General features: G+C 45.1%; 1 protein-coding gene across 1 annotated transcript in view; it reads left to right on the forward strand.

Moving 5' to 3' along the window:
- Window positions 1–24928, forward strand: part of LOC115321560 (connectin) — a 100536-nt gene extending 75608 nt beyond the window's left edge. The window contains exon 3 of the mRNA XM_040218774.3: window positions 24200–24928. Within this exon, the coding sequence (XP_040074708.1) occupies window positions 24200–24774 (575 nt within the window). The 3' untranslated portion in view covers window positions 24775–24928. The remainder of the gene's footprint in view (window positions 1–24199) is intronic.
- The last annotated feature ends 1566 nt before the right edge of the window (window positions 24929–26494 follow it).

Here is a 26494-nt window from a genome sequence, read left to right on the forward strand (position 1 = left end):
TGCGCAAATAGTGCATTTTGAGTTCGAAGCGAATAGTGGTTTTGGCCGAATATTTTCGATTCAAATATCGAATAGTTTTTCCACGCCTTTCACTACCATTGCATAATGCTTAGACGAAAACCCAGCTAAACTTGTGAAGGTTATTCCACTTGTTCATTTATAGGCTAAGTTTAATCTATCTGACCCAGAAGGTCTGATGTCTTGGAATGGCAAGTAAGCGACGGACTTGACATAAAATGTGTCGTATAGAGATGGCCAACTATACCAAATTGAGTGAATTTACAAAGCTTGCTATATTAGATATTCTTTCTTTAATCTCGAGTTAAAAGGAATGAATCGTGCATGATGAACGCAGGTTGTAAGGGCATCTCTGGCTAACATATAGTATACTCTTGCATAACAGTTTAATTTTAAACCTTTTACTGCAATGTAGATATACACATTCACAAAGTTTTAATTTATTTTCGCATGCAGTCGGAACAGGTCTACCATCCCGCTTTGAACGCATGCTTTACTTCCAAGCACGCAATTACGATATTCATAGCAGAGTGTCGAACCGATATTTTTATTGGTTCGGTTCGGGTTCGGGTTCACGGCTTTCGGTTCAGTTCCGGTTCAGTTCCGGGGCGCAAAAAATAACGGTTCAAACCGGTTCGAACCGGTTCGAACCGGTTTGAACCGCTAAATTGAGAATATATTTTCCGCGTTGTTCTGTCAATAGGCGCTATTTAGGCCGTGAAACTAACTGCTGTAAACGATCTGATTTTTGCGAGGACCTATTTTTGAGAATTTCGCGAATCGCCTACAATTCGCCAAAAATTGGTCCCGCGAACAATTTCGGTAAAATGTGAACAGATTGAAATTTATATTGAGATTCCACCGCGTCGAGGAAATTACAACCCGCGAATTATTCCAAAACTTCAGCTTTGACCTAAATCGCGAAATATTGAGCCCACGAAAAATAAGTCGTTTACAGTATATAGTTTTCTTTTTTTTTTATCCTTTGTTCAATTCAGTTTTATTTTCAGGTACCAAAATGATAAAATTCTGTTATTTATTCCTACACAACAAGGAAAATCTACGTTAACATTCAAAACGTCGTGTTTATACGACTCAGCATCCCTTCGTTTACCAGAGTCATATACATTGTACCTGAATCGAAATGTTTTCGCGAAGTGAAGTAGGTTGCCTAAAATACCCGTGATTGGTACAACTGTATCGCAGTATTAGATGTTGAATCGTGGTTTTGCCCCTGAACTAAGGAATTAATTACAGTGAATACAATCATGAAATGGGCACCTCGTCGCCATATATACCATAAAATGTGTTTTACGGAATACGTTTCACAATATATATATGATGACGAGACGACTGAGCTTAAGGGAATATGATTTTCAAAATGTCACGAAAGTCACGGGACAAGTCCGTCCAGTCTATATTTTATAGAAACACTAAGCGACAATCGCAATGCTAGTTTTTCTAACTAGCATTGTTTGCTCTCAGCACCATGATGCGGGCGACGAATCATGCGAAAAGGAGTGGCTGAAATTGTTCACTCTAACCTATAAGCACCTTAGTACTGAGATCGAATCTGACCTAAAACAGTGCTTACCCATGTGAACATTTTCTTATATTGGATAAACTGGCATAGCCTGGATGTTGAGGTTTGCTCTTGACAAAATGCAGGTCAATTTATTTGCAAATAAGCATCACCCTCGCTAATTGATGATTTCTGTTAAATAGAACAAAGTGGTATTTCATGCTCTACTCAATTCGGAAGCTACTTAATTGGACACTTTCTGAGAGTTTAAGTGTGCAATCGTCATAGTTCCACCATTCGTTCCAGTAAAAAAAGGCGATAATAAAAACACATAAAAAACGCGATAGTAAACTTCTATATATTTGAGAAGTTATATATGCGTGAGAAACACATATAGTTATTTAAATTAGCTTCAAAATAAAAAAAAAACATTATTTAAAGCTTTTCAAAATCAACTATAACGTGTCTATAGAGGATAAAAGCGCCGAAAAATATTTGCAGAACATTTTTCAGATAATTTAAAGGCGCATTTACTTATATATCTTTGAGGTGAGGATCTTCTATTTATGCTGCTAAATCTTCACACAGGAATTAAGTATATTTTTATTATCATCGATAAATTTGACTTTATGAAGTTCACATAACCGCCTGAGACCGACACGGAAGGACGATACTCGAAAATACGCCAGCTGTTGTGTCTTCGGCAACGTGCTTTTGTTAGCTGTTTTGCAGTGTAAAATAGTGGGTTGCAGGGTATGCCAAAAAACACTGTGGTCGCATGATATATTGGAGGGCAAATACACGAAATGTGCAGAAATAAGGAGATGACACGAAATTTTTTCTAAATAATCCCTTACACAACGCTTTACTGCAAAAAGAAATGCAAAGAAATGCATAAAATGATATTCCTAATTAAACATAGATTTTGCGCAGGGCAAACGAAGATTTTTTAGAATCCTAATATAAATCACTTTTGGACATCTGCTTGCCTCAGCTCGAAACGTCGCGAGATACTACCTCGGGAGGCTAATGTTATCTTAGGTTTTACGTGCACTTGTTTTGAGACCTTAGTTCACGACTCTGTTCTTTATCAGTCATGTGCTCCAACATTTCATTAGGCTGCCGTATATCATCGCGAGACTGCTATAAATACTACACAACTTTACACATTGGACGTCTACTGCTGGTGTTGCGAACGTCGCACTTCACCAGAAAGCTGAAGTATTTAACATGGTTTGCACGTGACGTAATCGCACTAGATACTGCTTGTCATTGCGAGTTGTTCCTGCTGAGAAAATCAAATCCGGTTTGGCAAAATGCACGCTGCAAAAATTTCGCTCTCAATGCAAGCTATGTATTTGAGAGGCACACATTTTTCTTGTTGGTACATCATCGTTAGGCACGGCGCGAGTATCTGGCACGACGAAAACGTGCTTTCTGGCAAGAGTGTTTTTACAAATAAAAGTTATGCCAACTACCCATCTGTCAGTATCGTTTCCAGGCCACGCTTTCTAGTCTGCGCCGAAAATGTGGGGCAGAGGAATCTTTTCGACACAGCTTTAAAACTACCCCCCTCCCCACTCCCTTTTTTTTTTTAGTTGCTCCTCAAGATACTTTTTAATCCTCAGGGATCGCCTGCTCCGTATTGAGTAGTGTTCACTCGACAATTATATTTGTGTCACTTGTTAACAGTAATTCTTCCTTGCTTTAACTTTGCACCAAACTGGGAAGGTTAAGCAAAATACAGGGCGGTCGAAACTTGGAGAACTTGAGAACGACACTCCTGTGAGACTTAGAGCGGCTGCCAACGTTCGGCTATCCCCGTGAGGCCACTAGGATCTTTCTTTTCAGGTATCCCTCCCGTGCACACTAATAGTTCCATGTAACGTCGGACTACTACGTCACATTTAGACCCTTTAACACTTCTATTCTCGGGACAACTTTCTGAGGCAGTTCAGCAATAACGAAAACATGTTTGGGAGCCTCAATGGTGTGCATACATGTAAAATAGGTCGTGCAGCATTTTCTTTTTTTTTACCTTAAGTTCAATAAATACCGCTAAGTTGTAATCCCTGACCTTGATAACTTGCAAAAGCACCCATTAGTTTGCCCCTCCGCGAAATGGCAGACAGTCGAAAGAAAGAAATGAAACAGCTTTCTCCTCCTCAACTCACAATTAGAACTATCAGCCACATGATCTGACCCCAATATATACACCGTCAGAGTTTATCATAGTCATACGCAGGGTTGGCAAAGCAGAGAGCATGGGCTGATCTTCAGACTTGGAGAACATAATAGCGCTTCACGACAGGGACGAAGGGTAGGAACAAGACAACACAATGCGCTAACTTCAACTGGTTTAATCGTCAGAAAATCAAAGGTATAAATACTCTGCATCATCGCGCCATTCAACCAATCCCAAGCCACGCCACTGATCGCAAGAACTGTATCTCTTTGTCTGCCAAATCGATGGACGCCACGCTGACACATCGATCCCCGTAGTTTCTTATCAGGTCCGCCTCTATAATTTCCCTTACCGTCTTATCTCTATGTTTTCTAATGACAGTGCACAAATTAAATTCAGGTTTGTACCCACAGTCATGGCAGTGCATGGACAAATGACCGTCACGCTGTCCGCTCACTTTTAGGTTGTGCTCGCGCAATCTGTCATTCAGACATCTTCCCGTCCCGCTGTCCGGCGGACAGCGTGACGGTCATTTGTCCATGCACTGCCATGACTGTGGATGCAAACCTGAATTTAATTTGTGCACTGTCATTAGAAAACATAGAGATAAGACGGTAAGGGAAATTATAGAGGCGGACCTGATAAGAAACTACGGGGATCGATGTGTCAGCGTGGCGTCGATCGATTTGGCAGACAAAGAGATACAGTTCTTGCAATCAGTGGCGTGGCTTGGGATTGGTTCAATGGCGCGATGATGCAGAGTATTTATACCTTTGATTTTCTGACGATTAAACCAGTTGAAATTAGCGCATTGTGTTGTCTTGTTCCTACCCTTCGTCCCTGTCGTGAAGCGCTATTATGTTCTCCAAGTTTCAGTACCAACTCGCCCAAGAATCCGCATTACTGATCTTCAGATCTAATTTTAGTTGGGCTATAATGCCCGAGCCCCACTAAAGCGACAAACAGAAACAAACGACAGTGGCTAGCCTTAAACCAGAGTATTTCGCGATTTGACAGGCTTTGTAGAATAAAGAAGGCTATACTCAAACACGAGTATCATGCACACGATGGTACCATTTGCAGGCTTGTAAACACTCGTGCTAACTTCGCGAGCACCGAACAACTCAAAGCCGTATAAAGGTACCATCGCGAACATGCTGCATGTGTCTGAGGCTTGTCCATGGGCGTACCAACCGGGGGGGGGGGGGGGGCAAGGGGGGCACTTGCCCCCCCAGTTCTCAGAGTTGGGGGGCAAGGCATGCGTTTTGCCCTCCCTGAAACGGCCGCCACTGGGCAGAGCAGACACAGGCCGGCGGCGCCCAAGGAATACCAAGGGCACTGCCCCCCGACCCGCGCGGGCATATTTTTAACGCGCAGGCGATACAAACCCTAGCAACGGTGCTCACGCACGCCGGATTGGCTGGTTTGTGGAGCCTTGCCCCACGAACAAGGCTACACGGTAACCTAACGGAATCCATCCGCGAGACATGGGCCGGACGGGCCGTCCAGACCAGGACGTAGGCCCTTACACAAAATAAGGTTTTGCTTGCTTGCTTGGAGATAGGCGCTGCCGCCGTCAACATAGGCAGCGGATGCAATGCGAGTTTCCGAAGAGGTAGCGTAACTTAGTGGTGAGATGTCTGCCTCATACGTGTCAGACCCGGGTTCTATTTATGGTGTGGGCCGGCTTACTTCTTTTTATTTTTTTTCTCGAACATTTTGTTTTGTCGAGGCATTTGGCGATATTTACATTTCTTTTTTACCATTAACACTAAAAAAAACGAATGTTGTTGACGAAACATCGCTAAACTAAATCGTATCGACTCTATTTACGGAAGTGCATGGGGGGCAGCGGGGCTTGGGTTGCCGACCGGACGCCGCAAAGCGGCGTGTACGGGGGGTGGGGGGGGCTAGGTGGGTTAATAGATTTGTAATTAGCAGCCGCACACCGTCACCGCGAAGCGGCGTGAACGCAGGCGCGGGGGTGGGTTAACGCCCTTCGAGTGATACACGAGCAGCCCATCCGGCGTGAGCGTCGTTGTTAGGGGTTCTATCGCCTGCACCGTAAAAGGAGCAGTGTGTGCACCTCCTGTAGTGGGCAAGAATTCCTACATTGGAGAGAAGCGGGGACAAGCCCTTTCTTCAAATGCGTCAAGTCTCCTTGAGCTTCAGAATACAAAGAAACGCCACTGTTCGGAGCTAATCCCACAGTTACTCGACCTCTCTTGCGTCGTGTCTGTTCGCTCCCCGCGCCTCGTAGCAGTGTTGTTGCAGTGGGGGGGCTCATTAAAATTTTGGGTTTTTTTGGACTATCTAAATCACTTTGTTCCTTCCCATCCCCCCCCCCCCCCTTTTCTACTCCGCATGCTTCCCCCTCTGCAAATATCAGCTGACCTTCCGACATCTTCTCTGTGTTGATAGGCAAAACAACCACTAAAATTAGAAAGTAATTTGTAATTTGAGTGGAAGTCACTCGGAAAAGTAGTTAAAGTAAACTACGAATTACTAAAATATAAATGTAATTAAAAGTTACTAAACTACCCAGAAAAGTAGTTAAACTACAGTAACTTGAGTAAAGTAGTTGAACTACGTACAAGTCTGGCCCGGCAGGCGCTCTGCGTAAGGGTTTTCACCTATCTGCCTAGCCCCGCACACCATCACATGGGCCAAGAAAGGTGTAGTTTTACTGCAAAGGAGAAATCAGCAGGGTCCAAGATGGTGACAATGGAGGATGGGGAACTGTTCCAGTGGCTGATGGCTTGAGAAAGGAATGACCAATTGAAAGCGTTAGTAGAGTCAGAAATGGGCTTGATGGTGCAGACGTTGTTGAGGCGAGATGTTCGGTCGGGGGGTAATAACAAAGTGGTTTTGAGGTCGGGAATGGGGTAGTAGATTTTGTGAATAAAGCACAGCTGAGAGACTTTTCTGCGAAGCTGCAAAGAGGACATGGTTAGTTCAGTTTTTAGCGCTGAGACACTGAAAAAAAAGTCATAAGTAGATGAAATGAAGCGAGCAGCTCTGTTCTAAACTGCCTCTACAGGGTATTGATGAGGTACAGTCGATGGGTATTCCAGATGGTTGAAGCATATTCTATTTTCGGTCTGACGTACGTGTCCAAGGTTAGCTTACGAACAAAGGGTGGAGCCCTTTTTAAGTTACGTCTGCTTAGTCCAAGAGTTCCAGATGAATCGGCAGTAATGACTTCAATGTGGTTATTTTAGGGAAGGTCAGATGTTAGTCTTACACCAAGGTATTTATACACAGTAGCGGTCTTAATCAGATCGGAGTACAAGAAGTAAATAAATGACAGTGTTTGTTTTTTTTCTTGGTGAAGTGGATTAGTTTGCGTTTATACTTGTTTAATGACATAATCCACTCTTTGCACCAATTGTTAATTTTCTCTAGATCTTCCTGAAGCTGGGTATTATTTTGCACACAAGTTACTTTGTTATGGATGACGCAGTCGTCGGCGAAAAAGCGGTTTTTTGAAGAAATCCCAATGGGGATGTCATTAATAAATATTAAAAAGAGTAAGGGCCCAAGTACGAACCCTAGGGGAACACCAGGAGATACATTTATTAAGGAAGATTCATGATCATCATGGACGTGACCTGTACACGGGAAAAAAGAAAGTCACGAATCTATGCAAACGGTTATTTGGTCGAGGCAAAAAGATGATAGCTTAGAAAGAAGGCGTTGATAAAAAAACACGGCCGAACGCTTTGGAAAAAAAAAACTGCGTCAGTTTTTTCATTTCAAGGTTCAAGGTTCAAGGTTAGTGTGCAAGTCATGGATGAAGTCGCAGAGTTGTGTTTCGCAGGAAAGTACAGTCTCCGGCGATATGAAAGACCCACTGGGAGCGCGTGGCCGAGGCGGTGGCTGGTGGGGGCGCTGCGAGCGCTCCGGGCAGTTCCATTCTGCTTCGAGGGGAGGACGGTCATTCGGCAGTCGGCACAAACTGATAAGCGCGTTTCGCTTTATCTGAGCCCGACTGAGCGTCCTCCCCTCAAAGCAGAATGGAATTGCCCGGAGGGCTCGCAGCGCCCCCGCCAGCCACCGCCTCGGCCACGCGCTCCCAGTGGGTCTTTCATATTGCCGGAGAGTGTACCTTTTTGAAAACCGTGCTGCTGTTTAAAGAAAAGAAATGGGATGATAGGTGCCTCATGATATTGGAGTAGAGGATATGCTCAAGTAGTTTGCAAGAAATTGAAGTCAATGAATTAGGGCGATAATTAGATGCGGAAGAGCGGCTGCCCTGTTTAAAGACTGGGAATTACCCTTCCCACCTTTTGGTCAGATGGAAGGCACCTTTGAGATAAGGACTGAATAAAGATAAGTTTTAAATACTCACTCGAAATAACACTGGTGTTTCTTTTAAATTTTAGGGTTGATGTTATCGGTTCCAGCGGACGAAGTAAGTTTTAGTTTATCAATCAATGTTATAATACCGGCGGAGTTAACGTTAATAGGATGCATGCGCTCGTAAAGCTCTTCAGGGAGAGTGGGGACGGAGTCCAAGCACTCGTTAGTAAACACTGATGAAAAATATTCGTTAAACACAGAACTATCATGGTCGACGTTGCACATCCGACCATTCCTAACTCTCCCCATCTTCCTAAACGTCCGTGTGTGTCCAAACTCCAGAAACCGGAATTTTAAAGGTTAAAAACGGCACGTTGCGAATATGGAACGCGCACTTTCATGCAAAGCTGACGTCAAGTGACTCAAATCGAAAAACATGCATATTTACAATATTGTTATCTCTTCTGGTGAAGGCTCAGCAACCGTTGCATCCGTTTTCGCGCACGAAACGGCGACTACCAGAGAAAGTAAGAACGCAGTGATTGCCTTTATTCTAACAATGTAAACACACTTGCAGGCGTGCGCTGATGAAGCCTCAAAATCAAAGCTCTCGTAGTGTGATTCGTGACTGTGCCGGCTACTACCCAACCTCGTTGTCACGCCACTTTCTGGAAGCATACACCAAAATTACAAGTAAACACACAAAAGCGACATCGATACAATTATCTTTTAGAATATCACCTTATTTAGTCATAACTCTTTCAATAGGCACTACAAGTTTTATTTATTTTAAGAAGAAGAAGCAAATTTTTTTTCGTGAGAAAAAACAAAATATTAATGTTAAGTCTGGTAACGTTGTAATTTTGCCGAATCATTGCCAAATCTTTCGAAAAGTTGGACAAAAGTTGCGCCGAATTTTCGATTTGGGGGGGGGGGGGGGGGGGGGAGAGGGTCTGGTTTGCCCCCCCACTCAAAAACAAGTTGGTACGCCACTGGGCTTGTCGCTTTCGTTTGTTTCTGTTTCTAGCTCTAGTGGGACTCGGGCCCATCATAATCTTTGAGTTGAACACGAGCCGTTACCTGAATGTTTGGCGATACTGGTTGTCATGAACCAGAGCATTTGACTCGGGATCAGGACAATCGGGTACATCACGGTGTCACGTGACTCTCAGTGCGAAGTTGTGATGTCATGTGACGTCACGGTATAAACAACGTTAATAGATCTAGCGGCGTCCTCAATTCGAATCGACTTAACGCGGTGAGTCACGTGACGTCACGGGGTCACGTGATGTGACATTACTTGACAGCATGTCTTGACATCATGACGTCACGTGACGATGTGACACATGGCTAATCATAGTGACAATAAGAAAGCGCCGCAAAAAACCAGGATTTATTATACATTGCAATTCTGTACATGACGATTTGATCAATACGTAGAGGAATACACGTGCCAATTTTTTATTCCCAAATAATAAATTTGTAATACTAACAAAAAAAAAAATACCGTGAACCGTTTTGAACCGGTTACCGTTATATTTTTTTCCGGTTCAGTTCCGGTTCAGTTCCAAGATGGCGGCGAAGATTTCGGTTCGGTTCAGTTCCGGTTCGGCTAAAAATAACGGTTCTGTTCCGGTTTTCGGTTCGGTTCGGTTCCGGTTCGACACCCTGATTCATAGTGTTCCAAGTGTTTATCACGGCGTGTTTCCCCGTTTAGTCCGCTTCTTACCAAGCGTCGGTGCGCTGCGGAGAAGCAACATTCGCGGAGCTCGCTTCTGCGGGTACTGCTTCTCCGCAGCGCATCGGTGCTTCGCAAGAAGCGCAGTCAACGGGGCCAAGCCGCCGCAATCAACACTTGGAAAAACGCGAATAGTGCAGTTCTTCTCGAAGCGAATATCGAATAGTGTATTATTCGGAACTACTATTTGAAATTTCGAGTATTCGCAAAACCCTTAAAATGTTCCAGACGATGTTTAAAGTCACAGTCACACTGATGATACGTCATAGAAAAGCATCGCAAGCGCAGTTATTCCTGCAAATCATGACGATGCATCATGACACGTACGATTCCAGCATGTTTGACGCATATTTACTTCGTACATGCTTTGAGAATAGCTGCAGATAGATTTTGTGACCGAGAGACACGGCGCAGTCTGGCGGAGGCGTGTCGCGCAAATATTTGTCTAAACATATTCATTTATTTTCTATATCGTAGCTATCTCTCCCCCTTCCCCCAGCCCAAGTTTCTGCCCAAGAAGTGCTCCTAGAAGCCTAAAGCAGCATGCAGTCGCCATGCTCACAGATCATACAAAAGTGTTCTCTGAAGACACAGGCAGAAAATTCTGCGGACACGCTTGAAGGGTGTTCGAAGCATGTGGACGTCTTACGTATGTGTGCTTCCAACATATCTGTAAGCAATTTTGTATCACCAATGTGACAAAGAAAAAAAAACACGCGCTTTGTAGGCTGTTTCTGTAAGCTGTCTTTTATGTAACGTATCAGCAGTGTGACCACGGCTTTGCAAGCTACGTGAACAGTTCTCTGCTGTGGCGAGGTTTCCAGTATAGGTTCATTTTCGAATGCACGTTTACAACCGTCACTCGGAGGGGAAGACGCTACCTTAGCACGCTCCGTGAAAAAGCAGGTATCACTACGCGTATTTCATGTGTCATCCAAAATTGTGGGAAATCTTACTGTTGCTCCCCCCCACAAACACACACGCACAAGCACAGACTAACACAGACGCACAGTGGCAGAAAGAGCTCGGTTCCTAGTTTTCATCTCGCCCCCAGTAAACGACAAGCATCGCGTGTCAGATCGCGCCCACTTGTCTGTTTTTTTTTCATTGTTTCCTTTGTGGTGCGGTCACTAGCGCGAACCCGCGGAGCGCACGGGGAGCATTCGGGCGAGAAGTCTCCCTGCACCCGGGGCGAGCCAATGCCACCTAAAAAACAAGGCGTGCTCCTTTCCACTCAAACGTCATCACTAGTGGGCCCCCGCAACGCCGCCTATATATATATAGTATTCTATATTAGATATAGCTAGCGTTCGCGTCGCCACCATCGCGTCCTTCAGCGTCTCACAACGAGCGCGACGCTACCAGACGGCTACGCCCCGACGAAGGCGTCCGCCTCTTTGCAGTGACTCTGGTAAAGCTTCGACGTGTTGGCCGCTTTCGGCCGGGAGCCATTAACGATGACGTCACGCGCAGGCCTTGTCTGTTGGCTGGTACTGGGCGAGCCCGTCGCTTCTCAGCCGGAAACGATGCCTGCAATTAGCGGTCAGGGCCGAGGTCTTCTCAATTGACGCGCCTTTCGCTTGGTACCAGACGAAGGAAGTAATCGACCGAAAGGTTTGTCGCTACCGCATTGGTGCGAAAGAGAGAGGGAGGAGGCGATTAGTGGAGTGTTAAGTAAGTCCGAGGGCCATCCCAAAATTGAAAGGCCGAGGGGCAGGCGGAGATTGTCGTTCGAAAAGGCCATGGTGAGGTTTGCGCGGGTTTGTGGTTAGCCAAGAGGAACCGGTCTTCTCTTCGGTGGTTCGAGTTAGTTATGTCACTCCGCTTCATCGCGCACGTTTTATGTCTCCAGTGGAGGGAGCGTATTTGCGAAACATTTTTAAACAATATATTTTCTTTTTTAGTTATTTTAAGGAAACTCTTATTCTTGCTTTCCGATCGGGCACACGAACCACTTTGTGTTTTCGTCAGTATCCCCCGCCCCATGACTGTCGCAACTTTTGTGGAAGGTATTTGATATCCCCGAAACCGGCAGACCAGGTCGATAGATCTTGGCCGAACAACCTCCGCATTATTGATTTATCGATGTCTCGATGTATTAATTTTGTTGTCAAAATCAGACCGCAGCATCCCACTCAGTGGCAATAACAGCGCGCAATGCTCAATTGGCTAGGCAGGCTATACTGAAACGATGTCGAGGTTGTGAAGCACAACTTCGACTGCTTCGAAGAACAAATAATAGAATGACTCAGTGAACAAAAGGTAAGGGCGCAAACGAGCTGGCGGTGGTTAAACATTTCGACAAAAACCCCGAGACTGGGACAAAAAGGGACGGACAAACAAAAAGTCTTTGAGACTTTTTGTTTGTCCGTCCCTTTTTGTCCCAGTCTCGGGGTTTTTGTCGAAAAGAATGACTCAGCAAATAAAAGTTTCGTTTCTGCGATGAATTTTCCCAGTCTAAGTGCCCGTTTAATGTCTGTCAATTCTAACGGCACAGTTTTTGGCGGGCGACAACGTGTGTCGATAGACGTGTTTTTTAGACCTAGTTTTTTTCGCGAAGACTACAAAATCGTTGCTACAGCAAGCTCGCCGGTACAGAACAGCTCTGCCCCTAGGGCGACTCAACATGGTAAGGCTTCTTTACTTTAGCTATCGGGCACTGCACCCTGATGTTTTACAGGGTGCAGCATACCTTAGGCTCATGGGCACGACGAAGGATCGTAACTTTTCATATCAGCATAGCAGATAAGAACGCCAGAGGCGTGCTGACTGCGAAACACCACATAAACACATGCACAAGAAAAGAAGAAAAGGAAAGGAAACGTATAGGAGACGTGAGGTCTGGAAGTATTTCGAAGCTTTACCGCATGATGTCAGGAGCCACTCGGCTAATACTATTATTGGGCCTTTTGTTGCGAAGACGACCGATGCAGCACCGGGATATTCCTGGGTCGTATACTCGCATCAGGGGCACGTCACATCCTGACGTCACACCCGGAGGTCTCTTAGGGACGTGGCTGTTTCTTTGTTCTTATGCGTGGTAGTTTCGGCCGGGTTTTTTGACTCTACAGTGTGCTTTCCGAGCGCCGATTCGGGCACAAAAAACCTCTGTTTGAATAAATAAATAAAAACGAGTGCAATTCAACTTCTTACAAAGGGGTCTTTATGTGGTGTATTTAGCAGACTTAGATTTGATGAGTGTAGGTTTTATAAAAGAAAGTTGTTTTTTTCCTCTGCACGTGAAGAAAACGGCGAAACTGACTGGTTGACAACGTTACTACACTAACAAATGTCACACCACAAAAAAAAAAAAAAAAAAAGTTTTTGTTGTTTTTTTTAGGCGAGCTTTTGAAAACAAGTTTAGCAGATCCCAATCTGTGTGGTGTCGTCTATGAGCGGCGGCGTCAACCAAACCGTTTTTGCCGTCATTCCTCCCGGTGCATAGAAAAGAAGCAAAAATATTTTTAGGCCTAATTTTTTCCTCGTAACGTACCGTTATACAACTTGAGTATGATAAATGCACAACCTGTGAAAACCTCTGTAAAAAGTTTCAATGCACTCCGGTGATCGGTTTATTGATGCGAATAGTTTTACGCCCGTACAGCTCTCAAACACCCTGTAGATTCGACGACACGGTCAACTTTGGTCGCGTGCGTCGCCAATAGGGAGTATTCACTTAGTATTCGCTGGCGGAGGTCACGTGACACTCAGAGAACATTGGACTGGCTTCGTTGGCTAGTAGCATGGCCTGCAGGGCATCGCAATGTGAAAGGGAGCGTAGCCCAGTCTAGCGAAGCAACATGTTGTCGCCACGTTCGCGTTTCAACCCAATGACCCCGTAACATTTTGCATATGCGTTGCAGGCTTCGACAGACATTCCTCAGCAATCGGTCAACTTGTTTGACCTTTGCTTTGCTGCAATTCTGTCACATTGTGAGAGCAGCCGCATAGGATGGACGACAAGAATAATGGTTTCCGAATGCGAAAATGGCTCAATATGAAAAGGTAGCGATGAGTTCGTGCTTTCGTTATAGAAAATGACTGACAGTCCTGTCGACTAGTTAAAAAAAAATATATATATTTTAAAAACGACATGCAATACAAGATGATTCTTGATGATCGGAGTTCCAATAAGAAAGGCAAGATTGCTTGAAAGCATACCTCAAGTAAAGCCGGAAGCAAGCGATAAAAAGGCAGAAGGTCTCAGAGATATGCCTTATTTATACGACAACGACTGCCCGAGTGTCCGTTAGAATTTCTAAGCAATGGCCGCTCGGCCGAGCGCCATGCCACAGTACATTTGCGACGGAAGCCGTCACTAGAAATGGATATTAAAAGCCTAGTACCACCGCGCAGACGCTAACGAAAGTAGCGTAGGCATCAGCGGGCTCATCTATCTCGATTGAAGGCTATAAAAAAAAAACATCACACGACATTTGAAACCTAAAACCTTGCTTCAGCAGTTTCTTAAAAAAAAAAGAAAAAAAAAACGAACTGCGCGTGGGCGTTTATTGTGCAGGAATCTCCACTATGCTTTTAACGCTGCCATAGATACTTTCACTTTCTTGAAAATATCGTGGAAACATTCTTGCATGTTTGAACTTTGGTGCGATTTTCGGTTGGGCCTTTTTGTATATGTGCTCGGCCATTAGACCTCTACCTTTAACGCTGCTAGATTCAATCCAACCGATTGTGGCGGTGGCCGCGGTAGGACTTTGAGTGAAAGGTTTGACCGCGGACTTTTCACTCAAAGGGAAACACGCAAAGAAAAGAATAGGAATATTATTTGTTCTTGTTTTATATTTGTTTCAGTAAGTTATTGCTGAACGCTGTACCGTGGTGGGTCAATCCTCGGCTTGTCAAACACACGCGCACTCACTTTGTAAAATCATAATTTAACGATTGTTCACACCGCACACCTGTCGGGAAACAAGCCGCCGATGGGCGACAGCGTCGTGTAGCTCGAATGTCGATGTTAGCGCAATATGACAAAGTTGCGGCAAACATGTTGATCTCTCATTTACGAACAAAGCTAACTGTCAGGTTATAACTTTATTCTAATGACTGAAAACATGCGACCGAGACATCCGCTTGGTTTTTGCGCAAAGTTTGTATTTACAATTTTCTAGCTTTAGTTTGGTGCAATTATTAAAAAAAAAAAAGTAAAAGAAAAGTCATGTTCGTTAGCACACTTCAACTTGTCGGTGGAGGGTTTGGTAGAAGGAGGGTCAGGGCACCGTCGGTCGCCGTCCAGACGCTTCTTCGTGAAACTCGTCGGTGATGTCGGGTTGAAGGGCGAGGGCCGCACCTCCTTCGCAAGGCTGGTCCTTCGCCGGTCCCGTTGAAGCCACGCCATGCCCTTCGTCCCCGATCTCTAGAGCCCCCTCTTCCTGCTGTCCTCTCCTCATTCGTCTTCCTGACCCGTTAACTTTCCTTTCTCTCTTCTTACCGTCGGTTTATTAGACACATAATTACACTAGCAAACGGCTTCCTGAACATGCCATAAAAGAAAAAGCAATTCGTTTATTTTTGGAGAGCATGCGTCGACGGTCAGTCAGTGTAATGAACGAAGCGTTCGGCAGGGACGCGGGTGCAATGGCACGCATCACGCACTTAAGTAGCGTCGGCTTCGGTCGGATTCCCATCGGACGAACTCATTTAGTTTCTCTTCAAGCAAGTGCACTTCAACGTATCGAAGTCACTTCAAGTGTTTTCGATCTAAACAGCAAAACGTAGAATCACTCGGAAATGATGTCAGCGATGATGAATAAAGCAAAAAGCACGCGAATTATCAAAATATTTACGTGCAGATTTCTCAATAATATTTTTTTTCATCCCTTTTCAAAACGTGGTACCAGACATTGCTGCGTTAATTGAAAGCTTTGCACAAATTTGATGAATATATTTAGCCATATCTCAAGCCGAGAGGAGTACTACACAAAGCAGATTCCATATTGAGACCTGGGTCCTTGATCTGGAGCCTTGGCGAAAAAGTCGTCGAGAAATCCTGAGGCTGTGATTTACTGGCGCCAAAGTCAAGTGGGGCGTCGGCCCATCACGGCCGCCGGATTTCTCGCAGACTTTTTCGCCAAGCGTCCAGATTAGGGTTTCTGGAAGACCTTTGCACTACAGAAGTCTTCCAGGTCTGATCTCAGCCAAGGTCTCCTGCTCGGGCCGTAGGTGACTTGGGGTTCGCGGTGCTACGATTGACTCCATGCTACCATCCGAAGTTCGCGGTTTCGCGCTCGAGGGGTATTTCCTTGGCCCATCGTTGAAAAACAAAAATGGGCGCAGTACATTTTGGCGCAATCAAGTGCAACCTGTACGTCGAAAGAACTGAGAGCCAGGTTACCCTCTTTTTTTCCCTATTACTTTCTGTTGGCATGAAACAAGCGCATGTTCATGCGGCTTTATTGCTTTCTACTAGGTTTTCTTTTTACTCATGAAACACTGCTATCGAGGCTGCAGACTCGGTCTCCTGGATCGAGTGTATAGTGCGTTCTGCAGTGAGTAAAACTACAACTACCGTGTGGCACCGCACGAGTGACACACTAGGAGCGAAGTGCACTCGCTTCTAGTGACACTAAAGGCCTGTTCACACATGTAGCGGAGCGCTACAAGCGTAGCGCTGACCTCGCGCTGAGCGCGTGCTGAAGGGAGCGTTCACCAGCCTTGTATCGCACCGTTAATACTGTTGTTCATGGCAGACAATAAGCAGCGGACGGCACGTGAGAAGCGCTACATTAGCGCTTCGCTGCATGTGTGAACCGGCCTTAAATTAGCCGGTCTGGCAGGGGTATAAGCTCAATGCGTAAAGAGACGTTTCGTTTTTCTCGCTTGCCACCCTGTGGTTTATGCAACTCTAAAGCCGGGGAGGGGGGGGGGGGGGGAGGAGCCGGAGCGGGGGAGGGGGAGAGGGGGGGGGGGGGTTACACTGTTCCCATCCTGCAAAAGGCAGTCTCCAAACACGAATCACCGCAATATCCGTGGCTCGAATGCCACTTGGCCAAGTTGTCCTCGAACTCATTGGTATGCGGCATTCGAATCAGGGATCTCGCGGTGTTTCGCTTTCGAATCTGTATGTAGCCTGTCTTTTTTTTTTTAAACAGTGTGACCCCGGGGCAGTCACACTGCTCACACATTATAAAAAGACAGGGTTTTCGCTGCAGCCATTATGACAAGATTATCTGCGGACGCGCCAAATTATTATGATTCGGACATGTCTGCAGACAGTGTAACCAGTGTGACCGTCAGAGTAAAAGGAATGCCTCAGGCAGTGTCTGCACACTGTCTTTTGCATTAGGATGCGGAGCGCAGGTTCGTCTGCTTCTTGCACAGGGGCTGTGACGATGTCGGAACGCCGAGCTTTTATTGGCTGATTGAAAAAAATATTTTCATAGCCTAAAAGCATTCAGTTTCTAGCCACTCTCCTTTCAATCTAGGCCAATCAGAGCTCGGCATCGTTCTGACGTCACCACCCCTCCTGCTCAAAAAGCAGACGAAGCACTGCAGGTTGTCTTTTGTATTAGAATTGCCTTGATTATGAAAATATTTCAGTTCACTCCGCTCCAGGGTTCACCCTTTTAACGCTGCAAGTTGAAGTGCACGGTTGACAAAGTTTTCACAGCTAGTTTCTCTCCAGTGACAGCATTCCCGAACAAACCGAAAATAAGAGGGCTGTGGCCGCGTGCTCCTCCTCACGTTCCACGTCGAAGAATTTTCCCCGTAGGAAGCCACGCCCGCGGTTCGTAGACGAACCAGGACTGTTCATTCTCCTTCCCAGGAATAGACGGCGCATTCCCTTTCCATTTTATGCCCCTCTCGAGCTCCCAAGCTAAATTTGGAGAGCCACCGGACATCCACTCTCGTTTTTCGACGTGGGCACTCCTGACAATGGAAATGGGATTCCGAGCGCCAGAAACAGAACGTACGATTCGCACTTTCCCGCGACGATCGAAGTTTCCAATCTAACGAAAGTGGAACCAACCACTCGGAAGGTCTTGTCGCCGCAAGTGTGTCAAAGCAACGCACTTGTCTGTTTTTTTTTTTTTTTTTTTTTTTGTTTCACGACTTTTTTATTCCTAGCACTTCACTAAGACAACTTTTATAGGAGATAACTGCGGGCCCTGTAATGGGAAATTTCGTTTATAGATGGCTGCCTTCGAGTGTGCGATTGGGTGTGGCGCGGGTTGGGCAATAATGTGTGTAGACATAGACGACGATGCTGGCACTGAAAACACAACAGTTGAAAGTAAAGCGCCTGTCCGGTCGACTGTGTATCTTTCTTGTCCCCGTTTTGTTCACAATTTTAATCTTTTAGTCTTGCAATGGTTCTTTAGGCATCTAGATTATTATTTGCTTTAGAATTATTACCAACACATGAATATTGAAATCAATCAAAGTCTACCAAACTGTCGCCAGGGGTGATGAGTTTAAAATTAAAAAAAAAACTCATGAATTATGACACACTGTTCTCACTACGAAAATCCAAACCCGGAATCCAAAAGAGGCAACAAAAGCCTTTTTTTTTTTTTCAGGCAATGGTTATCTTGATAATGATGTAAGATTGTTACACGCTAAAAAGAAACGAGAAGGAGTCCTTTCCGTAAAATGTTTATTAGTTGTACCTCGTATTTTTCTAAGTATGACGCTCACCGGGGGTTGCACTTTGTATCACTAATGATAAAATTAACGTACCCTAACACGTAGGTTTTCAAGCTGCAATATAATATGTTGCTCATGATCTAATTTCAAACGCGCGAACAGCTTTGGTGATCCTATGTTGGCAAATTATCAGTATGGGTGCATGATGTAGTATTTTAATTAACAAGGTGTAAATTAAAACTAGTCTGACATCAATTAAAATGCTCTATCTAGTACGAAAAATCCATGTGTAATGACATTAATTGTGGTAAAGCACTTAGTGATATCAAAGTCGCCGCGTTTGATAATGGGTAAATTTTCCAAATTCAACACCTGTTATTTTGGAACGAATGTGGCTAGAAAAAGCGATTCGGTTATTTTTTTAATTACATCATCTTCCATGACATTAATTTTTGTCTAGTTCTTTTCCCCGGAATCGTCTTGCCCAGTTCAGGATTTGCGGTTCGGAGGAACGCCTACCCGCTTGCACGTATGTTCACTGCGGCCCCTTTCGCTGATGTTGGAAAACCGGTGGAACAGTACAGTCTAAGAAATGCCTGCGCGTCTACTTACCCGCAAAACCCTCAAAGAGCACATCTCTACGATCTACGAAATCAGCTAAGCAAATGATAGGGGGAACATCTGCTTTGACCTCAAAATGTAGTCTACGCTGTGGCACTACGCGATCCAAGCATGACGCTTGGCATTACGTAATGCCAAAGCGCATACTTCATTTTTAGTAGAAATAAATGAACTGCGCAAAGGACCAGGACAGAGGTCCTCGTACCTCTGTCCTCGTCCTTTGCGCAGTTCATTGATTTCTACAAATCATGAACCAACTAGCCCGCCAAAAGGTGTTACTTCATTTTCAGGTCCAAACGGATGTTCCGCCTCATCATTCGCTGAGCTGATTTCGTAGATCGGAGAGGTCGTCTCTTCAAAATTTTTACAGATAAGTAGACGCGCAGAAATTTCTTGGAATGTTTTTTTTTGTTTGTTTATTTTTATTTTTGACACAATTGTCAGGGAGGTTGGGACAAAAGGCGAAAACGAATCCCCTGACTAGGTCCCAACCCCCGTTACAGCACTCAGCAGCAGGGCACAGGAAATGAATCAAAACAGCACAAATCAAAAATAAAACAATATCTGAGAAGATAAAAATATGAGACACAAAAAATGTACAATCTATTTTGATGTGAACTATACTAGGAATACACACTACGCACATTGAAGTATACCGTAAGGTATTTTTTGAAAAGAAACATGGACGCTATTGTCTGGGCTAATTCGAATACACAATAATTTCTGTTAAGAAGATCGGTTATCTGGTAGAATACTTTTTGTGTACCGTAATTAGTTCTTATTTTAGGTTTTGAAAACTGCCGGTGTCTCAAATTATAATTTGTTTGCTTGGATAAATATGTTTCGTATTTAGGAGCCCGTGTGGTTCAAGTCCCATACGGGATGCTACATTACATTGGTACAGTGAAGAATGCTGTTTGCATTCAAGACTGGCTGTTGGTGAGCCATGGTCGCGAGATGTTCCGCCGTGCCCGCTGAGCTGTGGGGTTATTCAAGATGGCGGACCGATGGGACCGGGACATTGCCCGCTGCGATTGGTCAGCGTTGTGGCGCTGACCAATCGCAGCAGGCAGCAATGTCCCGCTCCCTTCGTCCCTCCGTCTTGCATAGTCCCCAGGAGCCCACGATAACCGGGGCACCCCCGCTACAGCGCTTCTCGTTTCAGCCGGGAGAGGGCGAGCAATGAGCTGGAGACGCAAATATACTCGAACAGAATATTCCAAACATCCACCACAATAGAAAATAAAAATGAATTATAAGATTTTTGAGATCCACATTTGAAGCGCGAATCAAACCGTATCCACGATGAGAAGTGCCAAATCCATCGCTTCTCATCTTCTAATCTCGTGGAAAAAAGACGGCGCCTCTCTGATTACTTGGGGGGATGTCGTATGTCGGCCTTCTTTATGATCTCAAACACGACCCGAATGAACAAGAATTAAGTAGGTTCTTTCTTATGAGTTACATTTAATCTCCTTTCTTGAAGGCGCATTGTTCGGCCTCCAGGATCATTCCGGAGCTGCCGGATTCGATCGCTGATCCGGGCAAAAAAGAATAGAAAGAAAAAAAGGCGTTTCCTTTCGGAAGCCTAAATTGAGGCGAAGAGGGAAAGTAATATTTCTTCGTGAACTCAGTAAATCCTTGGTCCCGCTTATGATACCTCTCCAACTCGGTTTCCGCGGACCACACATAGGTCGAGATTGGCAAAGAAGAAGAGAAATTGACTCCTTTTTTTTTCTATTCGGTGATTCTTTATTTGTCTAGACCCTCAGAAATCTTCGTCTGTATTCTTCACCGAAATGAACACGGAACACTTTTCGTGGCTTTTTGGTTAATCGGATCAGCTAATGAGAAAAGTGCTTTGTATCATGCTATAAAATCAGTGTTGCCTCGAGGGGGCAGAAAGAGGCGGATGCTTTTTTTGCTTCTGTATCTTGGAGACTCTTTCTTGTACCCGACACAATGACAAACAACAAATGTACAATATTTTTCAGTCGCGTATAATCCAATAGCCACCGTCGCCTGCTCTTCGACAAATTTTCTGAAGCTAGAATGGGAAATCCTCCTGCAGAGATGATTATCTTATTTACCGGATGGACTCGTTAACTTAAGCATGGTGCGAGACCCGTTGCTGGACGTGTTGAAGTTTGCCGGGTTAGCACAACCGCTTTTGTGTAGAGACAATTTCGCGCTAATTAATAATTCCCGTGCACTAATTTAGGCTTCCCTCTCGATTTACTCATGCCCAATCTCCTCGTCTACCTCTCTTATTTATATATATTTTTGGTCTAGTGTTGCACTTCCTGATTTCTTCTTTTTAACATGATACCTCCATTTTCTTTTTGGAAAGCACCCGCCACCGTGACTGCATGCCCCTGGGAGGGACGCAATACGGTCCGCTATCCTCATTGGCAAAACCGCTCGCCCTTTTCATTAGCAGAGCTGATTAAAGAGAAATCGATGGCTGACGTTCCGCGTGCATTTTGAGGCAATATACATACAGGAGCATATGCGAGCAGGGAATCCATGTAAGCTGTACTTCTTCCGAAGCTACGTAGAAAAAGTAATGACGCCAGTTTCCTTTTTTGTTGATTCATTAAGCTTCTAGGATAGCTTACTTTATTCCTAGGCATCGCCTAGGCACGCCGCGCAGTGAGAAAACTAGCCAGCGTTTCTCTAAAGCCATGGGCACACTGCTGATACTTCATACAAAAGACATTGTGCAGACAGTGTCTGAGGGGTACCTTAGTTGTGACTCTGCTGTCACATTGTACGTACGAAGCCTGCATGTTCGAAGTATGCATGGAGCAAAATGCTTGGAAGCTGCTTGAGGCGTGCCTGCTGATAATGTTTGTCATCATGTCTGCAGGGAACAACGTGTGACCACGGCTTAAGGGGCACACAACTAAGTCTCTTAGCGAAACAGTTCATCCGTCAGGATGATGCCTCCTGCAGAAGGTTTATTTTTAAAATTTTACCAATGGCTGCTTGCATTGTAGGTTTGTTTGCACTTCCCAGAAAACCTATTGCGTGGAAGCTGATGATGTATCTCGTGATAGTTTTGAAGGACATTTGGGCTTCCGGACATCTTGATTGAATGTTCCGCGTGTGACCAAGAAGAATGTCACGAACGCTTCACCAATCGGCTCGCACTTAGCAACTGTATTTTTGGTGACCTGAAATGTGCGAAATTTCTGAGGTATTCGTGTTTTCAACTTTTAGGGGCGAAACTCCTTAGGGGCTAGCCATGTCCGTATGTCCGTCCGCCGTCGGGTCACGAGCACGTGAGCACGTGGCCCCGTGCTCGTGTAGGGCAAAAAAAAAACCAAAAACAACTACAAAACAACCGTATCTCTACGTGGTGAATGATGTTGATTGGGGCGAAGCTCTGGTGGTGCTTGTCTGCGTAGGCGGTGAGCCGCAGCGTGCCGAGCCTTTCATTGGTTTTCATCCTTGTCAGAAAGAGAACGTGTGGTATGGAACGTGGTTATATATGCATTTGAGCATTTGACCGCAGCGTGACTTGGATGAAAACGAACGAAAGTCTCGGCATGCTGCGCCTCAGCGTCTATGCAGACAAGCACCACCAGAGCTTCGTCCCAATCAACATCATTCACCACGTGGAGATGCGGTTGTTGGATTTTTTTTTTTTTTGTTGTTGTAAACTATAAACCTTTTACACCGAGTGTAGCCGTTTTGAAACACCTGCCCCCCCTCCCCCCCCTCCCCAACATTTTATTTTTTTGGAGACTATCAACACTAGGTGACTTATTCTATTTCGGTCAATATCCTTTCCTCGGATGTTGGAACAATACATAGTTACTTGACGTTCTAGGACCACCCGCATCAGTTATACAAAACTTAATTCCACTAAATATTATTTGTTTGCAACGGTAATTCGCCAATGAATTCTTTTTGAATCATGGTAAAAGCGCTAAAAAGACGAACACAAGAGAAGACAAACACGGGCGTTACTAACAAATGTATTCGAAAAAAGAAGATAGACGCACACATATATGTATATGTTGCTACACTTATCGTCACTCAGGCTACGCATGCGCAGGGATACAGTACGCCTGTTGCAGTTCGCGTGCTCTTTGATTCTTGCTTCTACCTAGAATCTGGGTGTCACCGAAGCGTGACTCACATTTGCAGGCCCTGCGGTGCGTGGGCAAATGTGCCCCGTCACTTGTCATCAAATGTTATGCACGCACCCTCTAACGGTCATTGGTGCACTTTGCCGTTTGCCCATCGTAAAAGTTCCCACACGTTAGCGGTATTTCATACACGACCCCTATGACGCATTCGATATACGGTTTGACGTGCTTCGTACCACATGCTCGCTCGTTTTTGCTTTCACTAGCCATTCGAGGACACATTTGGCCGAGTTTCTGGAGAGCTGAAAACGCAAGAGGCACTCCATACCTGTTCGCAACCTTTTTGAGGTTATGCGACATTTTGTGTACGTATGGTAGGACCTCAAAACTGATGTTGCTCTGTGCCGACTGCGTCACTTTTCTGGTTGTGTGGCTTTTACTTTATGTAGGATGACCTCTGCCAATTTCGCCAAGACCGTATTTGAGGGAAGCCCCCTCATTCACGCCCTGTAGGGCGTGGATGAGCTGATGTGAGCCACGCTTTGGTGACAACAAGATTTAGGTAGAAGCAAGAATGAAAGAGCACGCGAACTGCAAAGAGGCGTACTTTATCAGGAAGAGGGGGCCCCAATGCGTGAGCGACGCGTCGATTGCAGTGTATAATGCCGAGATACGTTTGTTTAATACATTTATGTAAATGGTTGAAGGGTGGGTATCCCTGCACATGCGTAGCCTAGGTGACGATAAATGTATCGACATGTCGATAGAAGCGTCAATAGAATTGCATATATTTACACTTCTATCTTCTTTTTTCAAAAAGAGTTGTGGGTAGCGTCCGTGTTTGTCTTTTCTCTTGTGTTTGTACTTTTAGGGCTTTCAACCGTGGTTGAAAACATTCATCCGCGACTAGCCAAACAACTACTTTTACAATAAATCCTTTGTCTTTATTCATTTTAAATGTGCATGCAACCCATGATGCTGGCGGTACATAATAATTGGGACGTCATAAAAAGCATAAGCACAGTCAGGCAGTTTGTCACTTACACAGTTAATCTGCCGATTAGTGAACCTGTCAATCAATCGATCGATAAACGGTTCTCGTTTTCCTCCAGGCAACAAGTTCAGCTGCGACTGCCGCCTTGTGTGGATGCTGCACCTGGAGAACGCCACCAGGAACGACAAGCTCCGGCGCGAGCTGAGGCACGTCAAGTGCGACTTCCAAGCCAGCGGCAACCTGAGCAGCAGCAAGGTGTCCCGACTCAGCGCCAGCCAGCTGGGCTGCCCCGCCAACTACGCCAGGCCAGAGTTCCGCAGCGCCGCCGCCATCGCCCACTCCACCACCCGAAAGGCTTCGGCCCGACCGCCGCCGACAGCCGCCGGGAAAGGAGACAAGGAAGCCGCGGAGGAGTCCGGTAACAGGATTAATGACGGGGCCTCTCCAGATCCCGACATCGATCCCGACGAGAACAAAGCCGGCAACGACGATGATGTGCAGCTGACGAAGAACGACATCGAGGTTGTATTGAATCAGCGAAAGGGCGCGGATGTGCTGGCGTCATCGTCCAGGGGACAGCAGCAGCACAGGGGCAACGGGGCTGCTTCCGGACGACGGACGGACGCAGGGTGGTGCCTGGTCGGCCTCTTCTGGTCCTGTATGGCGGCGGCCGCCATGTCGACGTGTAGCTGATCGCGCAGTGCGACGACTGCGAACGAGGACAGGGTGGTACTGGTCGGTTCTTGTGGTCGGTCCTGGTGCGAAGGACAATGCCGCGAGGACTGGCCGTCGGTCTGTGATCATGAACCGCTGTGGCGTGTCGCTCGGTTGTGTACTTTATGTTTTTTGTTTTGTTTTTTTTTCTGAGAAATTAAGTGTGCGTCGTGCTTTTAATGGAAAGTGTCCAAAACCCCGATACATTGCAAGGCTAAGGTGACCTTGTTTTGTTATTGTCTGTTAACGTAGTTCATGTCATGTGGTGTGGACAAAGCAAAAGCCTCGTCTGCTTATGTAGCGCCGAGTGAAGTTGAGACGTGCGCCCTTTTCATTGTTCGTTCGTTCTTGTTTTATATGATTGTGTCAGTCTTACCTCCAGGACTTGGAACTTACTGCGCTCTCAAAAGCACCTGCATGTATACTGCCTTCCAAGACGCACGGCAGGAACACCAATACAATAAAAGGTTAAAAAAACGCGATCAAACGGGGACAACGAAGAGACACGGATGACAGAACAGGCGTAGGAGAAGCGCCTGTCCGGTCCTCCATTTGTCTTCATTGACGCCGTTCGTTCGCGCTTTTTAACCTTTTATTCAGTAATGGACCGACAAGCTGAAACCCAAGTAATAAAGCAACACCAATCATTGGCTTTTTCTAAAAGTATAGCAAATGAGAAGGGCTAATCGGATAGCACCCAATGGCTGTGCAGCGTCACTGGTAAAAATTGGCGTCAGGCCCTTTCGCCATTGAGACTGAACACGAATCACAGCACGATACCGATATCCTTCTAATTAGCTATACGAAATAAAAAAAATAATAATAATTGATTTTGGGAGTGCAATGTAGGCCAGTACAGAAGCAGGGACGGCTGAGAGTATAATTTTAATGACTGACAAAACTGGTGTTCGTCTTTTTTGTTTTTTGAATTGTACGAGCAAAGGTATTCTTAAGTGGGTGAGTTTGTTTTGGTTCTAAAGAAACCAAGTTCTCCGAGTGATCGTTATTATTTGTTTTCTGTTTCAATGCCCAGGAGCTAAGGATACCTCATTTTAGGTTCATTTAAAATATTACATATTTCAGTTGGGCAATCAGGTTTGCGGAATAAAGTGGGATTATTTATTTTGAAAAGCTCTGAATGGGAAATGAGTTAAGATATGAAGACTATTTTAAGCGCACGATTCTCATAGGTTTGGTTTGCTATGTACATCTCGCAGTCATCAATAATAGCTGATTTCTGGGAAGCTCCCGTGAATTTTAAAACAAAATAAACCCAAAGACTGTACAATCTTTCGTTTTTCGCGTCTCACCTGGGTTTCTGAACTGAAACACTGCAACTCTGGGAGTTGGCGAAGTTTCAACATGAGCTCTATCTCTCTTTGACAAGATATTGTAACTAAAGTGGGGAGGGGGTACAAAACCCAACAAAATTGAAGTGGGTATGTTTATTATTGTATACGTAATCAACCTAACTAAAAAACACATGCAAAAGCCAAAAAATATTTGAAATGATGGAAAAAGATGGAAAAAGAATGTCCTAAAACAATACTTACAATGAAAAACAAAAACTTTTAAACCTATATTTACGGCGCGAAATTTGTGGTTAGCGGAAAAAAGGCCACTTTTGTCACGTGACTGGCCACTATGGTCACGTGGTGCTTGCGCTTTTTCGGGAGCTTCATGTTGGCTCTAAAAGTTA

The sequence above is a fragment of the Ixodes scapularis genome, unplaced genomic scaffold (assembly GCF_016920785.2).
Source record: "Ixodes scapularis isolate PalLabHiFi unplaced genomic scaffold, ASM1692078v2 PGA_scaffold0__279_contigs__length_252992795, whole genome shotgun sequence".
Taxonomy (NCBI): Eukaryota; Metazoa; Arthropoda; class Arachnida; order Ixodida; family Ixodidae; genus Ixodes; species Ixodes scapularis.